The sequence below is a fragment of the Heteronotia binoei genome, chromosome 4, assembly GCF_032191835.1.
Source record: "Heteronotia binoei isolate CCM8104 ecotype False Entrance Well chromosome 4, APGP_CSIRO_Hbin_v1, whole genome shotgun sequence".
Classification (NCBI taxonomy): Eukaryota; Metazoa; Chordata; class Lepidosauria; order Squamata; family Gekkonidae; genus Heteronotia; species Heteronotia binoei.
This window is the reverse complement of record NC_083226.1, coordinates 20,011,094-20,035,348: the sequence shown is the minus strand read 5'-3', so window position 1 is coordinate 20,035,348 and position 24,255 is coordinate 20,011,094. Positions and strand designations below refer to the sequence as shown.

At 46.5% G+C, this 24,255-nt stretch overlaps 3 protein-coding genes across 3 annotated transcripts in view; 2 read left to right on the top strand and 1 right to left on the bottom strand.

The window, feature by feature from the left end:
• The window catches only part of LOC132570344 (solute carrier family 25 member 36-A-like), a 441,151-nt gene that overhangs the window by 73,086 nt on the left and 343,810 nt on the right, over positions 1 to 24,255 (bottom strand). The gene's annotated exons all lie outside the window — the stretch shown is intronic.
• Positions 563 to 6,404, top strand: C4H12orf57 (chromosome 4 C12orf57 homolog). The gene is made up of 3 exons (XM_060236868.1): positions 563 to 917; positions 4,157 to 4,333; positions 5,468 to 6,404. Exons 1-3 carry the CDS (start codon positions 842 to 844, stop codon positions 5,614 to 5,616), a joined length of 402 nt encoding a protein of 133 aa, XP_060092851.1. The 5' UTR covers positions 563 to 841; the 3' UTR covers positions 5,617 to 6,404.
• PTPN6 (protein tyrosine phosphatase non-receptor type 6) overlaps positions 15,614 to 24,255 on the top strand; it is a 62,469-nt gene continuing 53,827 nt past the window's right edge. The window contains exons 1-2 of the mRNA XM_060236867.1: positions 15,614 to 15,893; positions 16,725 to 16,811. Coding sequence (XP_060092850.1) covers positions 16,798 to 16,811 — 14 coding nt within the window. The 5' untranslated portion in view covers positions 15,614 to 15,893; positions 16,725 to 16,797. The remainder of the gene's footprint in view (positions 15,894 to 16,724; positions 16,812 to 24,255) is intronic.

Below are 24,255 nucleotides of genomic sequence, written 5' to 3'. Positions count from 1 at the left end.
TTTGAGAACCACATAATATGTGTAAAAGAGCCACATGTGGCTCCCGCGTCGCAGTTTGTCAACCCCGATCCAGTCCAAATTCCGTTTTCAGCATAGGGTTGCCAGGTCTGTGCTGGAAAATACCCGGAGACTTTGAGGGTCTCGGAGAAGGTGGGGAGGAGACTCAGCATGGTACAATGCCATAGACTCCACCCTTCAAAGCAGCCACCTTCTCCAGGGGAGCCGATCTCTGCCGGCTGGAGATCAGTCGTAAAAGCGGGAGATCTCCAGGCCCCACCTGGAGGCTGGCAACCCTCCAGCAGCGTTCTCCTTCTCCTCCCTGGCTGGCTTAAACGTCGTTGCATCGGAATATGAAGGTTCGCTATACTAGGCGGGGCCATTGGCCAATGATCAATATGCTCCGTCGCCTTGCAAAGCTCAACTGGCTCTCGCCGCCCCTAGCAGCCGCGAGTTCCATAGATCAATTTGGCGCATAGAAAAAGAAATCGAAAAGATGGAGGAGGGAGGGAGTCAAGCAAGAGCGGCCAGTTTAGCTCCACCTTGAAATCCGGTTCCTAGTGCGGAAGTAGGGAGGCGGAGACCAGGCAGGCGCGTTCACACGGTTCGTGGGGAAACCGGCGCTGCCCTTCGCCCTGCAAAGGGAGCGAGCCTGAACCGATGCGGCTTTTGGGTGGGCTGCGTCGGGGCCATTGCAACTTTTGAAAGAGCAGCAGCCGGCAAGGAGGAGGAGGGTTTTCTTGGAACGGAGCCCCGTGCGCCCCCGCGCAGCCCCGCCGGGCGTGGTCTCCACTCTCCACCCCTCCTCGCGAACCCGAGCTCTCGTCTCTTTTCCTGCGGCCCCATGTCCAGCCTCCAGCGGCCCGTGGCTTCTTCCACCCAGGCTCAGCCCGTCTCCTTGAGCGCGGAGCAAGCCAAAGGTGAGTGGATGTCATGTGGCCCGTAGATCTCCGTTGTCTACCCGCGAGAATCGGGAGCCTTGTTGGGATGGAACCGAACGATGGGCGCATATTTATAAGGAGGGCTGCTATATTTTAATGTAGATTGTAGAATGCACAATTTTTGTATATTAATAACTTTAATCTGTTAAAAAAAGAAAAGAAAGTAACATCATAATGCAGCCAATGTTGCATGGTTGGCGCTTTAGTTTTTGGGCAAAACTCTGTGGTAAATTGGGCTCAACCCATAGTTTCCCTCAAAAACTAGAGCATTGGTGCATGATGTCAGCAGCGCAAGGACATCACTTCCAGGTGATGTCATTGTGCTGGGTGCATGAAAGGCCCACACCAGAAAGGCCCATAAATCCCCACACCAGCAGAAAGGTAGGATCTGGCAACCCTAACATGAAGTTTGCGGAATAACTTTGGGCCAGTAACAGTTTTCTCAGAACTCTCTCAGCCCCAAACAAATTTCAGAGCAAATTTCATGCAGGACTAGAATTCAAAGGAGGCTCAGGCTATTCAGCCTATCTAATTTTTGTTCTAGTGCCTCATTTAATCCTTCATTTGTTAGGCCAACAGTAACAAAAATAATAAAAATAAAGAGGGCTGCTGGCGAGGAAGGTGGTTTCTTTGGCAGGGGAGCTCTGCTCCCTTGTCCCCTGTGTGCTGTGGGATGTCCCAGTGGGTGTGACGAGGAATGCACTTTGCGCATGGTCAGAGAGTTCTCTTTGGCCCTTGCTCTGGGGCGCAGAGCAACGCTGCAGGTGAAGCCATGCGGGGAGGGGCAGATGTTGCTTGCTGGCTCTCTCTGGCAGCGGGCCACAGAGGAAATAGGATGCTTGGCTAGATGGACCAGTGGCCTGATCCAGCTGGGTATCTCCGCTGTATTTGTTTCCAAATATATCCTCCACATTGCAGCCCCTGCTCTGTTTACTTCTGGGAGCTTGGCTAAAGAAAACTGACTTTTGCAATCCCATCAAATAAAATAAATAAAACAAAAAGGGTGCCTTTTGCTGTGGGTAGGTGTGAACTCCTAAGCTCCATGAGAATGTTGGAGCAGCCATTGTGCATCAGACCAGAGGTCCATCGGTCCAGCCTCCTGATGGTCAGAAATGGCCAATCAGATGCCACAATCCTGACCCACAGACAGCAGCCTTCCCCTGCTCCCTGGCACCTGACAATTTAAGAGGCCTTCCGTCTCTGAACCATGTAGTGCCATTTGACTGTTATGGCTAGCAGTATTCTCCATATTTCATTCATCGTTATCATCATCATATTTCAGTCCCGGCCCCCTTTTAAATCTCATTTGTGCCAGTGACATTTGCCATGCCTTGTGGCAGTGAGTTCCACAGACCCCGTGGTCTATGTACCCCTACTTCCTTATCTCTGTTTCAGACTACAGCCTGTTAGTTTCATAGGGTCACTCTGTGTTGTAGCATTAGGGAAGATGGAGAAAAGGTCTCTATCTGCTTCCGGCTGTTTGTAGTCAGATGCAATACAGCCCAGGTAAGGCTTTAGTCAAGAGCCCCGTGGCGCAGAGTGATCAAGCTGCAGTACTGCGGTCGGAACCCTCTACTCACAACCTGAGTTCAATCCTAGCAGAAGCTAGTTCAGGTAGCCGGCTCCAGGTTGACTCGGCCTTCCATCCTTCCAAGGTCGGTAAAATGAGTCCCCAGCTTGCTGGAGACAAAGTGTAGATGACTGGGGAAGGCGATGGCAAACCACCCCGTAAAAAGCCTGCCGTGAAAATATTGTGAAAGCAACATCACCCCAGAGTCGGAAGCGACTGGTGCTTGCACAGAGGACTACCTTTAAGGCTTTAATCAGGGGTCATTTAGTAGAAAAAGAGGTGCTGGAGCTCATTTGCATGACAAATTTGAATATGCCACACACACACCCGAGATCACCGGAAGGTATACTAAATTATATCAGCTCAGCATCTACCTTAAAATGCTTCTTGAATTAGAATAAAACCTTATGCTCATCATACTTTTTAAATTACTTTCTTCTGTGTGGCCACAGTGGCGTGATGATGAAGATTTCCATGTCTGCTTTATATCTTTTGGTTATTTTCCCATTTTTTGTGGGGAAAATATTAGAAAGTTTGTTGAATCTTAGAGTTCAGAAAAATTCTCACAGGGGGTTTGAACAATGGAGCCCAGAAGCCAAGTATTTTTTGGAGGAGGGAGGGGGGATGTGGCGTTTTAAGAAAGAAAGCACGATAAAGCGTTTTAAGAAAGAAAGCACGATAAAATTTAGAGCTTCTGTGAGCTCCTGCCTGAAACGAGGCCTGGCTTTAATGCAGGATTTCTGCTGCATATATAAACTCGTCAGAGCACGCAGACTGAAAACATTTCTCCAGAAGTCCTTTGATCCTCAGCAGATGAGTTATGATGAGGATTCCCTGAAGGCAGAAAATTAGAACCAAGGATTGCACGAAACTGGGAATTACCTCATGCTTCAGGGAGTTGATGGATACTTACCCTCCTGGAAGGCATCTTTTGGGCTACTGTGCTATAGAAGACTATTTTGTGAAGTCAAGGAGAATCTTGTTCTCTCTTTTCTCCGAAATCTGGCTTGCCTTGCTCTGGAGCCCTGACCTCTAAGGCTGTAGTGGCTACGATCTAAAAATAAACCCATATGCAGTTGTTGCATATATGCCACACGTTCAAATATTGATAACGCTCTAACGTCCTCAGTCTGTTGGTTTACAGGAAGTCCATTTTCACTGACCCATCGGTAAGCCTCCAAGAAATAGGTACAGGGCTTTTTTTTTTTTAGCAGAAACTCTTGCGTATTAGGCCACACCCCCTGATGTAGACAATCCTCCTGGAGCTTACCATAGGCCCTGTACCAGGAGTGGAATTCTAGCAGAAGCTCCTTTGCATATTAGGCCACACACCCCTGATGTAGCCAATCCTCCAAGAGTTTACAAGGCTCTTTTTTTGTAAGAGGATTGGCTACATCAGGGGTGTGTGGCCTAATATGCAAAGGCGTTCCTGCTAGAATTCTACCCCTGCCCTGAACGAAGAGTCCTGTAAGCTCTTGGAGCATTAGCTACATCAGGGGTGTGCGGCCTAATATGCAAAGACGTTCCTGCTACAAAAATAGCCCTGGATGGGCAGATAATTTAAAAGCGCACGAGCAGTCTTTAACTATCTTTGAGGTGAGCGGATACCTGGTGAGTGTTGCTTTTGTTTGTTTCCTTCCTCCCTTAGTGGTCCTGGCAGAAGTGATCAAGGCGTTCGGAGCACCGGAGAACGCCCAGCGCCTGGAGGAGGCGAGGGAGAACGCTGGCAATGACATGGGCAAGATGTTGCAGTTCCTGCTGCCTGTGGCCACCCAGATCCAGCAAGACGTGATCAAAGCCTATGGCTTCAGTAACGACGGGGAAGGTGGGTTGAAGTGCGCCACTTCCTGCGAGGGGAAGGGATTTCTGCAGCACCCTGTGTTTTTTGGGAGGGCGCCGGGGTTCACTTTGTAGCAGGAGCTCCTTTGCATATTAGGCCACACCCCCTTGATGTAGCCAGTCCTCCTGGAGCTTACTGTAGGGCCTGTAAGAAGAGCCCTGTAAGCTCTTGGAGGATTGGCTACATCAGGGGTATGTGGCCTACGGCTTCAGTAATGATGGGGAAGGTGGGTTGAAGTGCAGGACTACCGGCGAGGGGAAGGGATTTCTGCAGGACCCTGTGTTTTTGGGGAGGGTGCCAGGGTTCACTTTGTAGCAGGAGCTCCTTTGCATATTAGGCCACACCCCTTTGATGTAGCCAATCCTCCTGGAGTTTACAGTGGGGCCTGTAAGAAGAGCCCCGTAAGCACTTGGAGGATTGGCTACATCAGGGGTGTGTGGCCTAAGATGCAAAGGAGCTCCTGCTACAAAGTGAGCCTTGGATGGTGCCGTACCAGTCATTGTATTGGAGGTGAGACAGCAGACAGGAAGGCAACCCCATTTCTCAAGTCAGTCTGCTGATCCTGACTAAAATTTCCACTGATCCCCTCTTCCCACGGCTGACCACGCTCCCCCCCACCCAGCCTTCATGTCGTTCCTTGGGACCTCCCAGGAACACCATTGGGGAGGCAGGAAAGTCCCATTCCACTGGTGGGAGACTTTAATCTGGCTCCAGGCCAGGGGTGGTCAAACTTGCTTAATGAAAGAACCACATAGAATAAATGTCAGATGTTTGAGAGCCACAAGACATGGACATCAGATGTTTGAGAGCAGGCAGGCAGGCAAATAGATGGGGGAGGAAGAGAGATATGGAAGGAAAGCAACTTTAAATTTAAATGTGTTCTCCAAGCCACTGACTTTAAAGAGACAAATGCCTCTCCAAGCCAGCCAAGAGGGCAATGGGGGCTTTAAGAGCCACACAATATGTATGAAAGAGCCACATGTGGCTCCTGAGCCACAGTTTGGTCACCCCTGGTCCAGACTGATGCTTCTCATGTTCTCCCCCTGTGTATCAATGAAATGGAGGGGCACGGTGGAGTAGACATTCACATTCAGAAGGGTTTTTTTCTTTTTTTCCTAGGAGTCCTCAAATTTGCCCGCTTAATAAAATCTTACGAATCTCAGGACCCGGAGATTGCCGGCATGTCCAGGAAGCTGAAATCTATGTTTTTGCCTCCGATGACTCTCCCCACTCATGGGGCTGGAACAGGGCCTCTGGCCGCATCCTGAAACTCTCAGAACCTCTCGGCTTTCCGCTACTATCCTGGCAACCATGTCAGTGGCCTGGAGTTTGGGATATTCTTTCAGTGCCGTGAGAGGTGCCTTTGGTTTCCTTGTACAGTCTTGGTTCTGCCCTTTCTGTGAATTTCTTTTGTGCAGGGCAAGATAAATATCTCTCCCATCATTTCCCCTCCCCACAACTGAGCCTCTCAGTGCCAAAGTTCCTCATGGTGGGGAAGCCATTTTAGCGGCACATAAAATGGAAGAAAGAGAAGGTGTTGTACTGTTCTACACAGACTCATATTGGAAGCCTGATAAATGCTGAGGCTTTATATACTTGTGTAAACACACAGACACTGAGCTATATATACACATACATACATACACACACCTCTAATTTATAACTTGTAAATAATGACTGGATGTTACGGGGTGAGGGAGTGGCAGAATTACACGGATGCTTTCACGCTCTTATCAAAGTTCAGTGGCACCTTGAAGGTTAGCAGTGTTTTAATAAGTCTACCAGAAATTTGAACTGATTTTACCTCACTGTGAAATTGCTCAATCTTTAAGGTGCCACGAAACCCATGCGTGCTGTGATTAACATGCCCCTTTTCCATTAGAATTGCTTTCTTCACTCATCGACACAGATCTGTGAAGGGAAAGAATTAAGGCTCTTTGTCTTATTTTTTGTTTCTCTAGTCCAGGTTCGTGCGGCCTTTTCTTGTTGTGTCGTAAGGGTCTTGAGGTGCTGAGAAAGTCTGAAGTTAATAAAACGTGATTTGTTGTGATGGATCATGAACATGGGTGTCTGCCGCATATCGAATCTGCCAATCAGATGCTCTAACACTGAGCCGCAGTCCCGCTTGCCTTTTCTTGATTTGAATACCTTAACCATAACACTGTCCAAAGGCTTACAAACACTCCCCCAAAATAGGAGCAGTTCTATTCTTTTGGGATCCTCTGCTGCTGAAACCATGTTATACTTCTTTTTTTAAAAAAATTCCCTACAACCTAGAAATCTGCAATTTCATACAAAAGAGTCAAGAGACTATAAATCATTCTGACCATAATTCTGTCTTTGAAAACGTAGGATGTAACATGTGCCACAAAATTATTAAAGCTCGCTTGTGCTAAATACAAGTATTCAAGTTACTTTGATAACTTGGGGTAGGGATTAGAGCAGAATAATAAATTTCCCCCCAAAACAAGGGACATGTTCTCCCCGCCAAAAGAGGCCAACATTCTATTATGGAGCAAGCAAAACACAAGAGCCTGGGAGTTTTTGTGCCTCTTGCCATGCTTTCATTTCTCAGTCTAGGCCAGGGGTGGCCAAACTGCGACTCGGGAGCCACTTTCACACATATTGTGTGGCTCTCCAAGGCCCCACTACCCTATTGGCCAGCTTGGAGAAGCCAGTTCACTCTTTAAATCACTTCTCTAAGCCAGCTGAAAGCTTGGAAAATGCATTTAAAGTTGCATTCTTTCCACTTCTCCCTCCCTCATCTATTTTCCTTTCCTCCCTCCCTCCAACATCTTATGTTCTTGCGACTCTCAAACATCTGACATTCTGTGTGGCTCTTACATTAAGCAACTTTGGCCACCCCTGGTCTAGCCTATCTTACCAGGTTGTGAAGATACAGTAGAAGAGAAGAACCATGTAACCTGGTTAAGGTTTTCATTGAGAAGGAAGATGAGGTATAAATGAAGTAAAATAAATTGGTTTGAGGTGTCTGGGGGCGGAGGATAATAATAATAATATTTCATTTATATCCTGCCCTCCCCGCTGTAGCAGGCTCGGGGGGGCTCACAGCATAAAAACTTCAACAATCACAATACATATAATAGACTACTGTAATGCCCTCTACATGGGGCTGCCCATGTCTCAAATTCGGAAACTGCAGCTGGTGCAGAATGCAGCGGCCAGGCTGTTACTGGGCCTCCCTAGCTGGGACCATATACAACCGGGGCTGCACAGTCTGCACTGGCTGCTGATAGTATTCCAGATTCGCTACAAGGTGCTAGTTATCACCTTTAAAGCCCTATATGGCCAAGGTACCTTAGGGAACGTCTCTCCCCATATATTCCCCAGAGAGTACTTAGATCCGGATCACACAACATATTAGTAATCCCCGGGCCGAGGGAGGCGAAATTGAAGGCTACTAGAGAAAGAGCTTTCTCTATTGCGGCCCCCCACTGGTGGAACCAACTCCCAGACGACGTTAGAGCCCTGCGGGACCTTGCCCAGTTCCGCAAGGCCTGCAAAACAACACTATTTCGATCGGCCTTCAACCAAAATGTGTAGATGCCCAACACCACCAAAGAATGGCATGAAGTTAGCACCAAACTGTTGTTTTGAAACTGTACTAATAATTTTAAATTGTAGCCTGTTTTAATTTTGATGGACTTGTGATTGTTTTTACTGTTTTATTGTCGATACTATGATGTTGTTAGCCGCCCTGAGCCTGCTTCGGCGGGGAGGGCGGGATATAAATGTGAAAAATAAATAAATACATATTATAAACCATACATTAAAATCATGTCGTACAAATCAAACATTAAAACCATTTAAATTGGTTTGGAGCGAAAATCTTGATGTTACACATTTTACAGTTTTTCCGTGGTGACAGTATTCTTCTACAGTATTCTCCTTAGATTCCTTCTTAGGTATAGGCCAGCTGGAAAAGAGTAGTCTTGTAAGCCCTGCAAAACTGGGCAAGGCTCTGCAAGGCCTGCATCTCCTCTGGCAATTGGTTCCACCAGTGGGAGGCTACAGTTGAGAAGGCCCTATCTCTGGTGACTTTCAGTCTGGCTTCCCTCGGCCCAGGGATTACCAATAGATTTTGCGAGCTGGATCGTAGTACTTTCTGGGGAATATTTGGGGAGAGATGGTCCCTAAGACGGTCCCTCATGCCATGTGTATTTGTGATTGTTTGTAACCTGACTACATAAAGGCAGTTGCTGTTTAACTATCTTGGTTACAGATTAGCATGTTTCTTTAGAAACAAGAAACTTGATACACATACAGTTCAAGACTTATTTATTTACACCCTGCTTTTCTCCCTGTGGGGGAACCAAAGTACCTTACAGCTTTGTTCTACATAATATCTTTACATCTGTAGTTTTGTAATGTACGTTAGACTGAGAATGACAGACCACAAGTCACCCCAAGAATCTCCCATGTTAGAGTGGTGATTGGATCTTTGGTCTCTCAAATCCTAGTATAACACTAACCACTACACCCCTACTAGCTGTACAGAAGTATAAATGGTTTTAATACCCTTGCCACCAACCTGGAAGAACAAAAGGTATATTATAAACGGTCGGGAAAATGTTCAAAATTCAGGGCATGAAATTCTCCTCATGAAAGAGGTTAGCAAGGGAACACGACATGGAATTTTCAGCAGGGCAGCTTCCATTCCTCTTCCAATTCTCTTGAATTTCCAGCATCAGCCAGGGGGGGGACTACATTTGCGGAATCCATGCTGAAATTAGAAATTTCTGATACAATGGATGTTGTTTACAGGTTCGTATGGTTTCAGTCACTTCAGATAAGGTATCTTAAAGGAACCAGGACAGGAAGAAGAAGATTATTGGGATTTATATCCTGCCCCTATACTCTCAGAGTGGTCACAATCTCCTTCACCTGTGAGGTAGGTGGGGCTGAGAGAGCTCTTACAACAGCTGCCCTTTCAAGGACAACTGTGAGAGCTATGGCTGACCCAAGGCCATTCCAGCAGCTGCAAGTGGAGGACTGGGGAATCAAACCGGGTTCTCTCAGATAAGAGTCTGCACACTTAACCACTACACCAAACTCGCTCTCAGTTTGAATTATAGAATTATCATAGGAAAGAATTTATTTTTCCCAGTGATGTGGCCATTCCCTTTTTCCATCTGCTTTAAAAAGTGCACCTATATTTAGTGTCGGTGTGGGGAGCAGAATCCATTCCACAGGAGAAGCACTGATCGCTGCTTAAATGCACAGCGACCAACTGTGTAGGTCTCTGGAGATATCTCTGACCCCCCAAAAATAATTAAACGTGGTAAATCTATGGGTTCCTCAAGTTCAGTGAGCCAGGGGATGTAACATGACAAAGCTCCTCTGTATAACATATTTTCCTGAATACAAAAAACTAGAAGAAAGGGACAAGGCCTCTCTTTCTTGACATGCTGGATTTCTTTGTGTGGCGATGTTATTGCTGTTCATGGAGGAATATCCGTTCATGTGAGCCCACACATCCAGTCTGAATTGGTATATATACAGACGGGGGCATATTACCTCTGAGGACAGCTAGGCCTGACTCAAAAGTATTTTTGAAAAGCTGCTTCATACAATTGAGGTGAAAACGACTGGTGCTTGCACAGGGGACTACCTTTACCTTTTTAAAAATTGAGACACCTTTCATACAATCCGTTGCATTTGTGTAGAAGCTGTTTACGCTCCTCACTGTAAAATATAACTGAAAGCTAAATTACACTTGAAACTGGAGTTTGCGAGTAAGCTGCCAGATGCGTAATTTGGGTCCTAGAATAGGGTTGCCAAGTCCAATTCAAGAAATATCTGGGGACTTTGAGGGTGGAGCCAGGAGACACTGGGGGTGAAGCCAGGAGCAAGGCTGTGACGAGCATAACTGAACTCCAAAGGGAGTTCTGGCCACCACATTTAAAGGGATTGCATGCCTTTTAAATAGGGTTGCCAAGTCCAATTTAAGAAATATCTGGGGACTTTGGGGCTGGAGCCAGGAGACTTTGGGGGTGGAGCCAGGAGACATTAGGGGTGGAGCCAAGATCAAGGCTGTGACAAGCATAATTGAACTCCAAAGGGAGTGCCGGCCATCACATTTAAAGGGACGGCACACCTTTTCAATGCCTTCCTTCCATAGGAAATAATGAAGGATAGGGGCACCTTATTTTGGGGTTCATAGCATTGGACCCCCTGGTCCAATCGTTTTGAAACTTGGGGGATATTTTGGGGAGAGGCACAAGATGCTGCACTGAAAATTTGGTGCCTCTACCTCAAAAACAGCCCCCCCAGAGCCCCAGATACCCGCAAATCAATTCTCCATTATTTTCTATGGGAATAAATCTCCATAGGGAATAACAGAGTTCCCAGCAGACATTTCCCTCCCCTCCCCCCGCTTTCTGACGACCCTGAAGCGGGGGTGGGAGCGCCTCCAAACCGGGGGATCCCCTGCCCCCACCTGGGGGTTGGCACCCTACTTTTAAATGCCTTTCCTCCATTGGAAATAATGAAGGATAGGGGCACCTCCTTTTGGGGCTCATAGAATTGGACCCCCCAGTCCAATCCTTTTGAAACTTAAAAGGGTGTTTTGAAGAGAGGTATTGGATGCTATGCTGCAAATTTGGTGCCTCTACCTCAAAAAACCGCTCCCCCCTAGAGCCCCAGATACCTGCATATCAATTCACCATTATATTGTATTGGAATCTATCTAGGGAATAATGGAGTGCCCAGCAGACATTTCCCTCCCCCCTCTTACTGTCTGATGACCCTGAAGTGGGGGGAGGGCCTCCAAACCAGGGGATCCCCTGCCCCCACCTGGGGATTGGCAACCCTATTGTAGAATGAGCGGGGAATGGGGGGCATGGTGTTAAAGAGGGGAAGATGTTAATTCCGTGCTGTTCCCCTGATTGGAAATATTATTCATTTATATCCTGCTTTCCTCCCTAATGGCCCCCCAAAGCAGTATACAACAATATTTTCTTCTCCATTTTATCCTCACAACAATCTTGTGAGGGAGGCTAGGCTGAGACCGTGTCACTGGCACAAGATCATGTAGGGACGCCAACTTCAATGTGGGACCTGGGGACCCCCAGAATAACAGTTGCTCTTCAGACTACAAAGATCAGTTCTTGTGGAGAAAACGGATCCTCTGGAGGGGGGCTCTAAGCTCTCTAGGCTCCATCCAGTTTGGAGAGCCAGTTTGGTGTAGTGGTTAAGTGTGCGGACTCTTATCTGGGAGAACCAGGTTTGATTCCCCACTCCTTCACTTTCACCTGCTAGCATGGCCTTGGGTCAGCCATAGCTCTGGCAGAGGTTGTCCTTGAAAGGGCAGCTGCTGTGAGAGCCCTCTCCAGACCCACCCACCTCACAGGGTGTCTGTTGTGGGGGAGGAAGGTAAAGGAGATTGTGAGCCGCTCTGAGACTCTTCGGAGTGGAGGGCGGGATATAAATCCAATATCTTCTTCAATCTTCATCCTTAAATCCCCAGGAGTTTCCCAACCTGGATCTGCCAACCCTATCACTCAGTCAGCTTCCATGCCAGAGTGGGGAATCCAAAATCTGTCTCTCTCAGATCCTAGTCCTAAATTCTAACCACTGCCCAACCCTTCAGCGTCCTTAAGGCACTAGCACTAACTAGTTTTCCCTCCCCATCATGGCTTGAAGCAGTTGGTGGAGGACATTTTCATCTGGAAGAACAACCTGATGTTGGGGGAGAATCGACGATGTGCTCCTAAGTACTCTTTCCTGGGAGTCAACCCCGTTGAATAGACATGGGTAGGATTCTGAGTAGACACACTGGGTACCATTTGTCTTCCCTTTTCCTGTTTCCAGTCACAGAATTCCAGCCCTGAGGAGATGGCCGTTAATAGATTGGAATATCGCAATACAATCCCTTTATTTAGGGATGCCAGGTGGATGTTGGAAAATACCTGGAGACTTTGGGGGTGGATCTGGGAGAGGGTGGGGTTTGGGGAGGGGAGGAGCCTCAGCATGGTCCAAAGCCATAGAGTCCACCCTTCAAAGCAACCATTTTCTTCAGGAGACCTGATCTCTACCAGCTGGAAATAATAATAATAATAATAATAATAATAATAATAATAATAATAATAATAATAATAATAATAATAATAATAATAATAATAATAATGTTTTATTTGTATCCCGCCCTCCCCGCCAAGGCAGGCTCAGGGCGGCTAACAACATATCATATCATAAATTATAGAATAGGTATTAAAAACATGTCAATATAATAAATTCTACAATAGGTATTAAAACAGCATTTAACCTTAAAAACATTCCAGTTCAAAATTACACATTAAATATTTCTGGTGCTATTCCTTCAGTAGATATGATGGTGGATCTCATTTAAGGCGAATCCCTCAGGTGTTTAGTCCGGCAAAGGCCATCCTAAAAAGGATGGTCTTGCAGGCCCTACGGAACTGTTCAAGGCTCCGCAGGGCCCGCACTTCTTCCGGGAGCTGGTTCCATAGGTGTGGTGCTGCAATAGAGAAGACTCGTATACGGGTGTTCTGTAGTTTTACCTCCTTCGGCCCAGGGATGGTCAGTTGGTTCTTCCCCGCTGACCTCAGTGCTCTCTGGGGTTCATATGGGGAGAGACGGTCCCTCATGTAGGCAGGTCCTCGACCATATAGGGCTTTAAAGGTAATAACCAGCACTTTGTAGCGAATCCGGTATGCAATCGGCAGCCAGTGCAGTCCGTGCAGCCCCGGCTGTATGTGCTCCCACTTCAGTTGTAAAAGCAGGAGATCTCCAGGCCCAACCTGAAGGCTGGCAACTACTTATTTGTTTTCATTTTTGCACTGTTTTGGATGGCATCTTTCCTTGAAAGAAAGGAAATGTTTTGGAGGGCATCTTTGGGGGCTTTTGCTTTGAACTGCAGCTTGCCACTTCTTTCTTTCCTTGAAAACTGGCTTCAGTTTCACCCGCCTAAAGTAAATAGTTCCAAATAAAAGCATGTTTGTCTTGAGCAGGGGTGGCTCTTTCACACATATTGTGTGGCTCTTGAAGCCACCACCCCACACCCCCATCGGCCAGCTTGGAGAAGGCATTTATCTCTTTAAATCACTTCTCCAAGCCAAGCCAGACAGTGGCTTGGTGAATGCATTGAAAGTTAAAGTTGCTTTCTTTCCACCTTTCCTTCCTTCCGGCTCTCAAACATCTAACATTTATTCTATGCGGCTCTTACGTTAAGCAAGTTTGGCCACCCTTGGTCCAGCACTTCCTTTGAAGGTATTCAGCTCTGAAAAAGGTATGGTTGCCAGCTTCCAGGTGGTGATGCTTGGAGTTCTACTGGATTTACAATTGATCTATCGTATGGAGATTTGTTCCCCTGGATCAAATAGCAGCTTTGGAGGGCAGATTCTATGGAATTAAAAGCCTGTTGAGTCCTCTGCCTTCCCTAGGCTCCTCTTCCAAATTTCCAGGAATTTCTCAACCCACAGTTGGCAATCCTGGAAAGTGGACAGCTGGGCAGACTGGGGTTGTCTGTTAAGCCAAAAAGAGAGAGGCAAAATAAATCCGGGCTTTGGGCACCCCCAGAGGATATTTTGTAGAAAAAAAAGGTGTCGGAGCTCATTACTGGGCCCCATGCTCTTTAACTTGCTTATTAATGATCTGGAGTTGGGAGTAAGCGGTGAAGTGGCCAAGTTTGCAGATGACACTAAATTGTTCAGGGTGGTGAGAACCAGAGAGGATTGTGAGGCACTCCAAAGGGATCTGTTGAGGCTGGGTGAGTGGGCGTCAAAGTGGCAGATGAGGTTCAATGTGACCAAGTGCAAAGTAATGCACATTGGGGCCAAGTTGATGGGTTGTGAATTGGCAGAGACTGACCAAGAGAGAGGTCATGGTAGATAACTCACTGAAAATGTCAAGACAGTGTGCGATTGCAATAACAAAGGTCAACACCATGCCGGGAATTATTAGGAAGGGAATTGAAAACAAATCAGCCAGTATCATATTGCCCCTGTATAAATCGATGGTGCGGTCTCAATTGGAGTACTGTGTGCAATTCTGGTCACCAAACCTCAAAAAGGATATTATAGCATTGGAAAAAGTCCAGAAAAGGGCAACTAGAACGATTAAAGGTTTGGAACACTTTCCTTATGAAGAAAGGTTACAACGCTTGGGGCTCTTTAGCTTGGAGAAACGTCAACTGCAGGGTGACATGATAGAGGTTTACAAGATTATGCATGGATGGAGAAAGTAGAGAAAGAAGTCCTTTTCTCCCTTTCTCACAATACAAGAACTTGTGGGCGTTCAGTGAAATTGCTGAGCAGTCGGGTTAGAACGGATAAAAGGAAGTACTTCTTCACCCAAAGGGTGATTAACATGTGGAATTCACTGCCACAGGAGGCGGTGGCAGCTACAAGCATAGACAGCTTCAAGAGGGGATTGGATAAAAATATGGAGCAGAGGTCCATCAGTGGGTATTAGCCACAGTGTGTGTGTCTGTGTGTATTTTGGCCACTGTGGCCACTGTGTGTATTTTGGCCACTGGCTTCTCTTATGTTCTTATTAGCAGAACTCATTTGCATTTGCCACACACCCCTGACATCACCGGAAGGTGTACTAAATTATATCAGCTCAGCATCTACCTTACAATGCTTCTCGAATTATAATTGTTCTAAGAAAACCTTACTCCCAGCATACTTTTAAAATTACTTTTCTCCTATGTGGCCACAGTGGCATGATGAAGATTTCCACCTGTCTGTTTTATATATTTTGGTTCTTTTCCCAATTTTTGTGGGAAAAAATATTAGAAAGTTTGTCAGATCTCAGAGTTCAGGGAAATTCTCCAAGGGGGTTTGAACAAAGGAGCCCAGAAGCAATTTTTTTTGGGGGGGGAAGGGGGGGAGGTTATAAGAAAGAAAGAGCACAAGAAAATTTAGAGGTTCTGGAGCTCTGCTCCTGTGAGCTCCTGCCCAAAATGAGGCCTGGGTGGCTACCCTTGAAAAGAAGCCCTCCAAGGGAAAGGCGAGAGGGCCGCCTCAAAAGGGCCTGGCTGGCCAGCAGTGTTCCCTCTAAGCTGTTAGCATGAGCTAGTTCACAGATTTTTAGCCTCCAGCTCACAAATTTTTGTCTTCGCGCGAGAAAAATGGCCCCAGAGCACAATAATTTATACAGTAGCTCACAACTTTAATACCAGTAGCTCACAAAGCAGAATTTCTTTCTCACAAGACTTTGCAGCTTAGAGGGAACATCGCTGGCCAGCCGATTTTTGCTTTTGACCTTCTGCAGTTGCTTGTTCCAGGATCCACCAGGGAGGGCCCCAGTGGAAGGTGGCCGGGGCGGGGAGAACGCCAAGTCCCTCCCCTGGTTACCTGTTCCCCTCAGGTCGAGCTTCTCTCCCCCCCCCCTCCCGAAACCCTCCTGGGTGTTGATTAACTGCGGCTCAGGGGAGACATTTGCAAAAAGGGTGAGCGAATGGAGCCTTTTGTGGCAGGCCGGGCCGCTTGAGGTGGGGTTGTCTTCCTGCTTTCCACCTTCCCTATGCCGCCCCAGAAGAAGCTGTCGGCTTGGGCAGGTAAGAGGAGCACTTTTGGCTTTCAGGCGGGCGCTTCAGGGGAGGGTTTGCCTCTTCTGGCCTGGGCTTGGCCTCTTTTGCATTCTTTACTTGCCTTAAGAACTGCAGGGAAGGGAAGGAAATCCTATGAAAAGCTTCCAGCTCTCTCCCTCTGAGGGAGGTTGACTATATGTCAAAGCACAGAGGCTGGGATTTTGGGGAGTGTATCTGGGGAGGGGTGCTTGTCTGCGTTTTCTAAAGCAGCAGACCTGTTGTGCGAGGCTTTCAAAAAGTCATTCTAAACTCAATTAATGGGAGATTGTTTATTTTTTCCACCTAGCGAGATAGTTTTATGACGTTATGAATTATCCTGTGTAATAAAAAAAAGGAAGTTAGTAGCTGCTAAACTGATTATGAGGTGCTGGGGGGGAGGGGGGAAGGCTGTGGAAGAGTAAAAAGAAACCTCGACCTGAGGAAAAAGAGTTGAGTGTGACAATAATAATGTGAAAATCAAAACATAACTAAATTTTGACTAGATCTTAGAGGTCGGCAGATATAGCGCCGTCTTGAAATGTTAGGGGACAGGGCGAAAATTATGTTCTTGGCATGTAGATGTCTCATTAATTGTTATCTCCAGGATGTCAAAGATTATAACAGAGGGTTTGGCATCCAGTGTATATCGTTTTCCGAACAGTGTCGTCTCATGTGTAGTTTAAGACAATTTCAATGAAGTTTTTTGTTTAAAAATCCTGCAAGTTGCTTTTCATATTCCTAGCAACCTGAGATCTCTTTCTCTATTAATTTAAAGAGTGTCCACATTGCTCCTGTTCTTTTCTTTATTTCCCCCCCCAGAAGGACTGTGGGCTGCAGCATCCTGCCATCTCAAGCTTTCTTAGTGGGGGGGCCCCCTGCGCTGGGGGACCAGATGCCATCCTGCAGGTATGTTTCACCCAGAGGAGAATACTCGGCTCTTGCTTAGAGCAGCGATGCCCAGCTTTTTTGGCAGGGGTGGCCAAACTTGCTTAACATAAGAGCCACATAGAATAAATGTCAGATGTTTGAGGGAAGGAAGGAAGGAAAGAAGATGATGGATGGATGGATGGATGGATGGATGGGGGAGGGAGGAGGGAAAGAGTGATGGAAAAAAGCAACTTTAACTTTGCCAGTTTGGTGTAGTGGTTAAGTGTGCGGACTCTTACCTGGGAGAACCAGGTTTGATTCCCCACTCCTCCACTTGCAGTTGCTGGAATGGCCTTGGGTTAGCCATAGCTATCGCAGGAGTTGTCCTTGAAAGGGCAGCTGCTGTGAGAGCTCTCTCAGCCTCACCCACCTCACAGGGTGTCTGTTGTGGGGAGAGAAGATATAGGAGATTGTAAGCCACTCTGAGTCTCTGATTCAGAGAGAAGGGCGAGGTATAAATCTGCAGTCTTCTTCTTCTTTAAATCATTCTCCAAGCTGCCATCTGGCTTGGAGAAGTGATTTAAAGAGACAAATGCCTTCTCCAAGCTGGCTGATGGGGTGGTGGGTGCTTCAAGAGCCACACAATATTGGGAGGCATCGCAAGTCAACCAAGCGGCTCTGCAGTGTGGACAGAGTTGCAAGGTCTCAACTCCACTTGCTTCTACGTGTCCAAAAGCCTTCCAGGTCACTGAGGGCAGTGTAGCGCTGGCAGTTTCCCCTGTGAGTTAAATAACCATTCTGCCCCTGGATGCTAAGTTCAATAAAGCTGGCTGGGGTGGGCATCTCCAAACTTGCAATATTTAACCCACCTCGCTTTCTTCTGTTGATCATCTGTGTGTAGCCAACCAAGAGTTACAGAGGCAAATGCATCACCTTTGAGGAATCTCTTACAATCCTTTGGTTGTTTCACACTTAAAACAGTGGAGGGAGTTCTCTGGCTGTTCTTATGGTGCTGCAGTCCTTGGCTTGAAGGATTCTGTGCTTCTGACAGCAGCTGCTGCTGAAAAATATTATCAGTGGAATCGAGTGTAAAGCAGGTCAGAGAGATAAGGTGCTTGAGACCAATATTTGAATGGCCTTATAAACGCTCTTTATATGCTTCACCCAAGTTGTAATGAGTGTCTACTGGCTGCGTCTCTCAAAACAGCGACTGTTTGCATTTCGTTTTGCAAATGAGCTTATTTCTCCCCATAAAATAGCTACGCATATGCTTTGCCTGCAAAGTTCAGTCCCAGGCCTCTCCTAGTTTAGGGATGCCAACCTCCAGGGGCCTGGGTATTCCCCAGAATTACAGCTCATCTCCAGGTGACTGTCAGTTCCTCTGGAGAAAATGGATGCTTTGGTGGATGGACTCTGTGGCATTGCACCCCACCGTCCATTCAGGTTCCAACCCCAAATTTCCTGGGGTTTCCCAGAGTGGCAACCAGTGTTCTCTCTGAGTTAGTGTGAGCTAGCTCACAGATGTTCAGCCTCCAGCTAACACATTTTTGTCTTTGCTCAGGAAGGATGACCCCAGAGCACATTCATTGATGCAGGAGCTCACCACTTTAATGCCAGTAGCTCACAAAGCAGAATTTTTGCTCACCAGACTCTACAGCTTAGAGAAGACATTGGTGGTAACCCTAGCCTGCTGGGGGACAGGAGGATTTGGCCATCCTAGTTGTAGTCTTCCTTTCTCACTGGGACCCAAAGTGAATGATGGATAAGAACCTTTCCGTCCACCAGCAAACGAATGACAAAGTATGATTTTTTTTTTTTTTATCATAACCGCCAAAATACTTAGTAAAGCAGAATACTGCTGTGGGGCTGGGTGTGCAGACTAGTAAATCAATCAGGAAGGAGAGTACAAAATACAATACCAGTCAATCTAACAGCAAAGAATCTCATAAAGTAAATAATGCATCGGGACTGAAGGATTAGGGAAGAAACACAAGCAAACAAAACAAACTTTCTAAAACAGTGAGGCAATCTTTGTAGGTAACATTACACTACACTAACCTGGTAGAGTGGTGAGGGACTAGTCCAGCGATGACCAACCTTGCTTAAGGTAAGAGCCACATAGACTAAACATCAGATGTTTGAGAGCTGCAAGACATGAATGTCAGATATTGGAGGGAAGGAAGGAAAGAAAATAGGTGGGGAAGGGAGATGGAAAGAAAGCAACTTTAAATGCATTCTCCAAGCTGGGCTGGCTTGGTTTAGAGAAGTTATTTAAAGAAAGAAATGCCTTCTCCTAGCCAGCTTTGAGAGCCACACATGGCTCCCGAGGCACAGTTTGGCCACCCCTGGACTAGAATTTGGAAGGCCCAGGTTCGAATCCCTGCTCTGCCATGGAAGCTCACTGGGCTACCTTGAGCCAGTCTCACGCTCTCAGCCTAACCTACCACACAGGGTTGTTGTGAGGATAAAATGGAGAGGAAGAGAATTAATGTAAGCCACCTTGGCTCTCTGTTGGGGCAAAAAAGTGGAGTATAAATATAGCAAATCAAATAATAAATTGTATCTCATGTATAAAACAAATCTAGCCACAAATTTCTTAATAAAGCAAAATGATGTGATGGAGCTGGAAACTGAAGAATCGTTGTCTAAGACAACGAAACAATAAGTGCATGAAAGGGAATGGACTGTGACTCAGTGGTTGAACATCTGCTTGGCATGTAGAAGGTCCCAAGTGATGTGCAAGCCTGAGACCCTGGAGAGAGTAAACACTATTGACCTTGATGATTTGATGGTCTTCTTATTCTGTGTGAGGCAGCTTCTTGTTTTCATGTGTGTTCTTCCTTCTAGGCCAGGGTCACCACCTGAGCTGAGCTGTACTGTTGTACTGTAGTCCTGTTCCTTTTATAAAAATGTCCTCCTGAACTATTCTGTTTTGCGCATTCTGCAAAACAACAAAAGTGCAGGGGGGTTCAGACTAGCGGTTCCATCATGTGGGAGCTGCCACAGGGAACGCACATGAGCTGGCGGTTGCTAATTTCACTGGGAAATGTTTTCCCTTGAGGTGTTGGAAAAACCACTTTCAGTCTGAATGCAGGCTGTAGACCAGCTTCTGCCTGGACGTTTTGCTCCATCTTGGCTTCCTGACATGCCATTGGCTTGATCCTTGGTTTGTTTTTTTTAAGACAGCAGTCTGCTTACATTTGGACACTCTGCGGATGGGATTTTGCTGGTCCAGCCCATATCAATACCATTTTCCTTGCTTCAACCCCTTTGCATTGGATGGCTTTTTCAGGATTTTTTTTTTTTAAATGGGAATTGCAAGATTGTGCTATGATTACAATGTTATAACAGGATAGACTAATTCCCAGCGCTTTTTAAAAATGATGTCTCTGCCTCTTTTTATTGCAGAGTATAAGAGAAGCTCCCCCCCCTCAACAAAAAGTGATTAACTTTTTGCTGTTAATGAAAACCGAGAATTAGTGGGTTGTGTCAACTGAGTGATGTTGCACTCACCTTTACACCGTCCTCAAGTTCATCTTCTCAGCACGGCGGCATCCTCCCAATTTCCCACTATTTGCACTGGGGCGACAGCAGTTTTCGTGCAGCAAACGGAAACCGCTAAAAACTAGTTTCCACTTGCTGCGCGAACACCGTGATGTTTGCTGCAGCCCTGGCACGAATAGTGGGAAATTGCGCTGAGAAGACAGACATGAGAACGGCGTAAGGTGAGTGCGAAATTGGCCTGATTGTTATAACACTGTAACACTATAGCAGTCCTAAGGGGGAAAGTGCAGGCTGCACAGAACACAGCAACGGAATAGCTCGAGATTCATTTGTTTAAAATATGGAAGTTAGGAACCAGCATGATGTTGCAATAGATTGTTATGTTATAACACTATAGTGATATGGTAGTTTCCATTTAAAAAAAAACAACCTTTCAGGGGAAGGAAATCATGCCAGAGGGGCTGAGATGTGAGACAAGGAAGTTGTAGGGGAAATGGCTGTGTGGATGCTCTGTTAGCCGCTGAGAGCTTCTGCATTCACAGCAGCCATAAGAACTGTTACCAAGTGGAAACATCCGAGATGGACCAGTCTTCTTTTTAAAAAGTATAATGAACAGGTAGATTAGGGTCGCCAAGTGCAATTCAAGAAATATCTGGGGACTTTGGGGGTGGAGCCAGGACACACTCAGGGGTGGAGCCAGGAGCAAGGTTGTGATTGAACTCCAAAGGGAGTTCTGGCCATCACATTTAAAGGGACCGCACACCTTTTAAATGCCTTCCTTCTATTGGAAATAATGAAGGATGGGGGGTGCCTTCTTTTGGGGCTCATAGAGTTGGACCCCCTGGTAGAGTTGCCAGGAAATATCTTGGTACTTTGAGGATGGAGCCAGGAGATTTTTGGGGGTGGAGCTAGGAGCAAGGTTGTGACAAGTTGAGCTCTGAAGGAAGTTCTGGTCACCCCTTTTAAAGGGACTGCGCTCCTTTTAATTGCCTTCTCTTCATTGGAAATAATGGAGGAGGGGAGCACTTTCTTTTGGGGCTCACAGAACTTGACCCTTTGGTCCCATTTTTTTGAAACTTGAGGGGTTTTTTTTGAGGAGAGGCACCAGATGCTGTGCTGAAAAATTGGTGCCTCTACCTCAAAAAACAGCCCCCCCTTCCTCAGAGCCCTAGATACTCATGGGTCTTCATTATATCCATTATATCCTATGGGGAACAGTCTCTGTAAAGAGTGCCCTGAAATGGGGGGAGGGCCTCCAAACCAGGGGATCCCCTGCCCCTAATTTGGGATTGGCAACCCTACGTGAAGGTTCAGGTGAGCACAGCTGCTGCCAGGCCAGCTGCCCAGGGGGGCTGGCATGCATAACCACTGCTGGTGGTGGCAGCTACAAGCATAGACAGCTTCAAGAGGGGATTGGAAGAAGAAGAAGTTGGATTTATTTCCCGCCCTATACCCTGAATCTCAGAGCGGTCACAATCTCCTTTACCTTCCCCCCCTCCAACAGCTACCTTGTGAGGTGGGTGGGACTGAGAGAGCTCTTACAGCAGCTGCCCTTTCTAGGACAACTTCTACAAAAGCTATGGCTGACCCAAGGCCATTCCAGAAGCTGCAAGTGGAGGAGTGGATAAAGATATGGAGCAGAGGTCAATCAGTGGCTATTAGCCATAGTGTATGGATGGAACTAAGATCCCTGTGGCACAGAGTGGTAAGCTACAGTACTGCAGTCCAAGCTCTGGAGAGCCAGTTTGGTGTAGTGGTTAAGTGTGCGGACTCTTATCTGGGAGAACCGGGTTTGATTCCCCACTCCTCCACTTGCACCTGCTGGAATGGCCTTGGGTCAGTCAGCCATAGCTCTGGCAGAGGTTGTCCTTGAAAGGGCAGCTGCTGTGAGAGCTCTCTCAGCCCCATCCACCTCACAGGGTGTCTGTTGTGGGGGAGGAAGGTAAAGGAGATTGTGAGTTGCTCTGAGACTCTTCGGAGTGGAGGGCGGGATACAAATCCAATATCTTCTTCTTCTTCTGTTCACAACCTGAGTTTGATCCTGGCAGAAGCTGGCTTCAGGTAGCCGGCTCAAGGTTGGCTCAGCCTTCCAAGTTTGGTAAAATGAGTACCCAGCTTACCAGGGGTAAAGTGTGAATGACCAGGGAAGGTAATGGCAAACCACCTGGTAAAAAGTTTGCAGAGAAAATGTCATGATGTTACGTCACCCCATGGGTCAGTAATGGCTCAGTGCTTGCATAGGGGACTACCTTTATTGATGGAACTCTGTCTGGGGCAATGATGCTCTGTATTCTTGGAGGGGGGGGAGCAGTTGGAGGGCTTCTAGTGTCCTGGCCCCACTCATGGACCTCTTGGTTTTTTGGCCACTGTGTGACAGAGCGTTGGACTGGATGAGACATTGGTCTGATCCAACATGACTTCTCTTATGTTTTTATGTCACAACCTTGCTCCTGGCTCCACTCCGATGTTTCCTCATTGTGACAAGCATAACTGAACTCCAAAGGGAATTCTGACCATCACATTTAAAGGGACCACTCACCTTTGAAATGCCTTCCCTTCACTGGAAATAATGGATAGGGCACCTTCTTTGGGGGCTCATAGAATTGGACTCCCTAGACCAGTGTTTTTGAAATGTGGGGGGTATTTTGGGGAGAGGCACTGAATGCTATGCTGAAAGTTTGGTGCCTGTATCTCAAAAAACAGCCCCCCACCCGAGCTCCAGATACCTATGGATCAATTCTCCATTATATCCTATGGGAATCAATCTCCACAGGGAATAAAAGATGCCCAGCAGACACTCCCCCTGCCCCCCCCTTTCTGGTGACCCTGAAGCAGGAGGAGGCCTTCCAAACTGGGGGATTCTTTGCCACCACCTGGGGATTGTGAAACCAGAGAGCTCATGGGTATAACTTAGAACACTCCGCGAGAGCTTTAACTAATATATATTGAAAACAATATTTTAAACCACAGTATTTTTGACATATTAATTTGGAATTATTTCACAGTCCATTTTACAATAGACAATGTTTTTCTTCGTTTGTAGGACTTCCTGAAGTCCAACTCACCAATGCAGGTGTGATTGTAGTTCCCAAACAGGTGTGGCTGCTGCAGCTAGACTGCTGCTTCTGCCCACTTTCAGAGAATCCTTCTTCAGGCAGCTCACCAAGGGACCGACTTGTCACAAAATACATTTTTTCAGTTAACATATTAACATGCATTTTCTAGAGTCTTCTCAGACTGGCAGCGGCTCTCCAGGGTCTCAAGCTGAGGTTTTTCACACCTATTTGCCTGGACCCTTTTTAGTTGGAGATGCCAGGGATTGAACCTGGGACCTTCTGCTTCCCAACAGTTTCAATTTGGCAGTGCTCTGCTTATCTCCAAAGATCAAGCATGGCTCCATATCTCTCTTTGTCCTTAGCTTCTCTTGAAAGGGCCGGATAAGAAATCCACTGGAGCTATATTATAAGGAGCTTACCCGGTTTTTCCAATGTCATTGGGAGTATACTGGAATAAGACTGCTACTTTACAAAAATCCAGAAACAACTTAACACTTTCAGCAATAACAACCACTTTTGCAGGAAGCTCCAGACCAAACTTAGCACTTGAATAAGACCAGAGGCATATATTTACCCAAGAAAACAGCCTAAGTCAAATTCAGTGTTTAAGCCATGGGGATGTAATGTATTTAAATTAAAAATCCATTTCTTTCCCAAACATAGCAACGCTTTCTGAGTAATGGACCTATTGACTGCAAACAGTACTCCACATTTAAATTCACCCTCCTTATGTGATTTGAGAAGAAAATGATTTGCAAGAGGAGCCTTTACCACCTTATTTTTAATTCTAGAAGAATGTTCCATAATTCTTACTTTCAATGGACAAGTTGCGCTTCCCACTTAGACCAGGGGGCACTCATATTGAAGATAATAAATGGTGTTAAGAGAATCACAGGTACTGAAAGAATGAAGGTCCGCCATAA

Coding starts and splice junctions, on each gene's coding strand:
- C4H12orf57 (XM_060236868.1), top strand. CDS start 842: ATGTCCAGCCTCCAGCGGCCCGTGGCTTCTTCCACCCAGGCTCAGCCC. Junction 918..4,156: donor GAGCGCGGAGCAAGCCAAAG/GTGAGTGGATGT, acceptor TTCCTCCCTTAG/TGGTCCTGGCAGAAGTGATC. Junction 4,334..5,467: donor CTTCAGTAACGACGGGGAAG/GTGGGTTGAAGT, acceptor TTTTTTTCCTAG/GAGTCCTCAAATTTGCCCGC.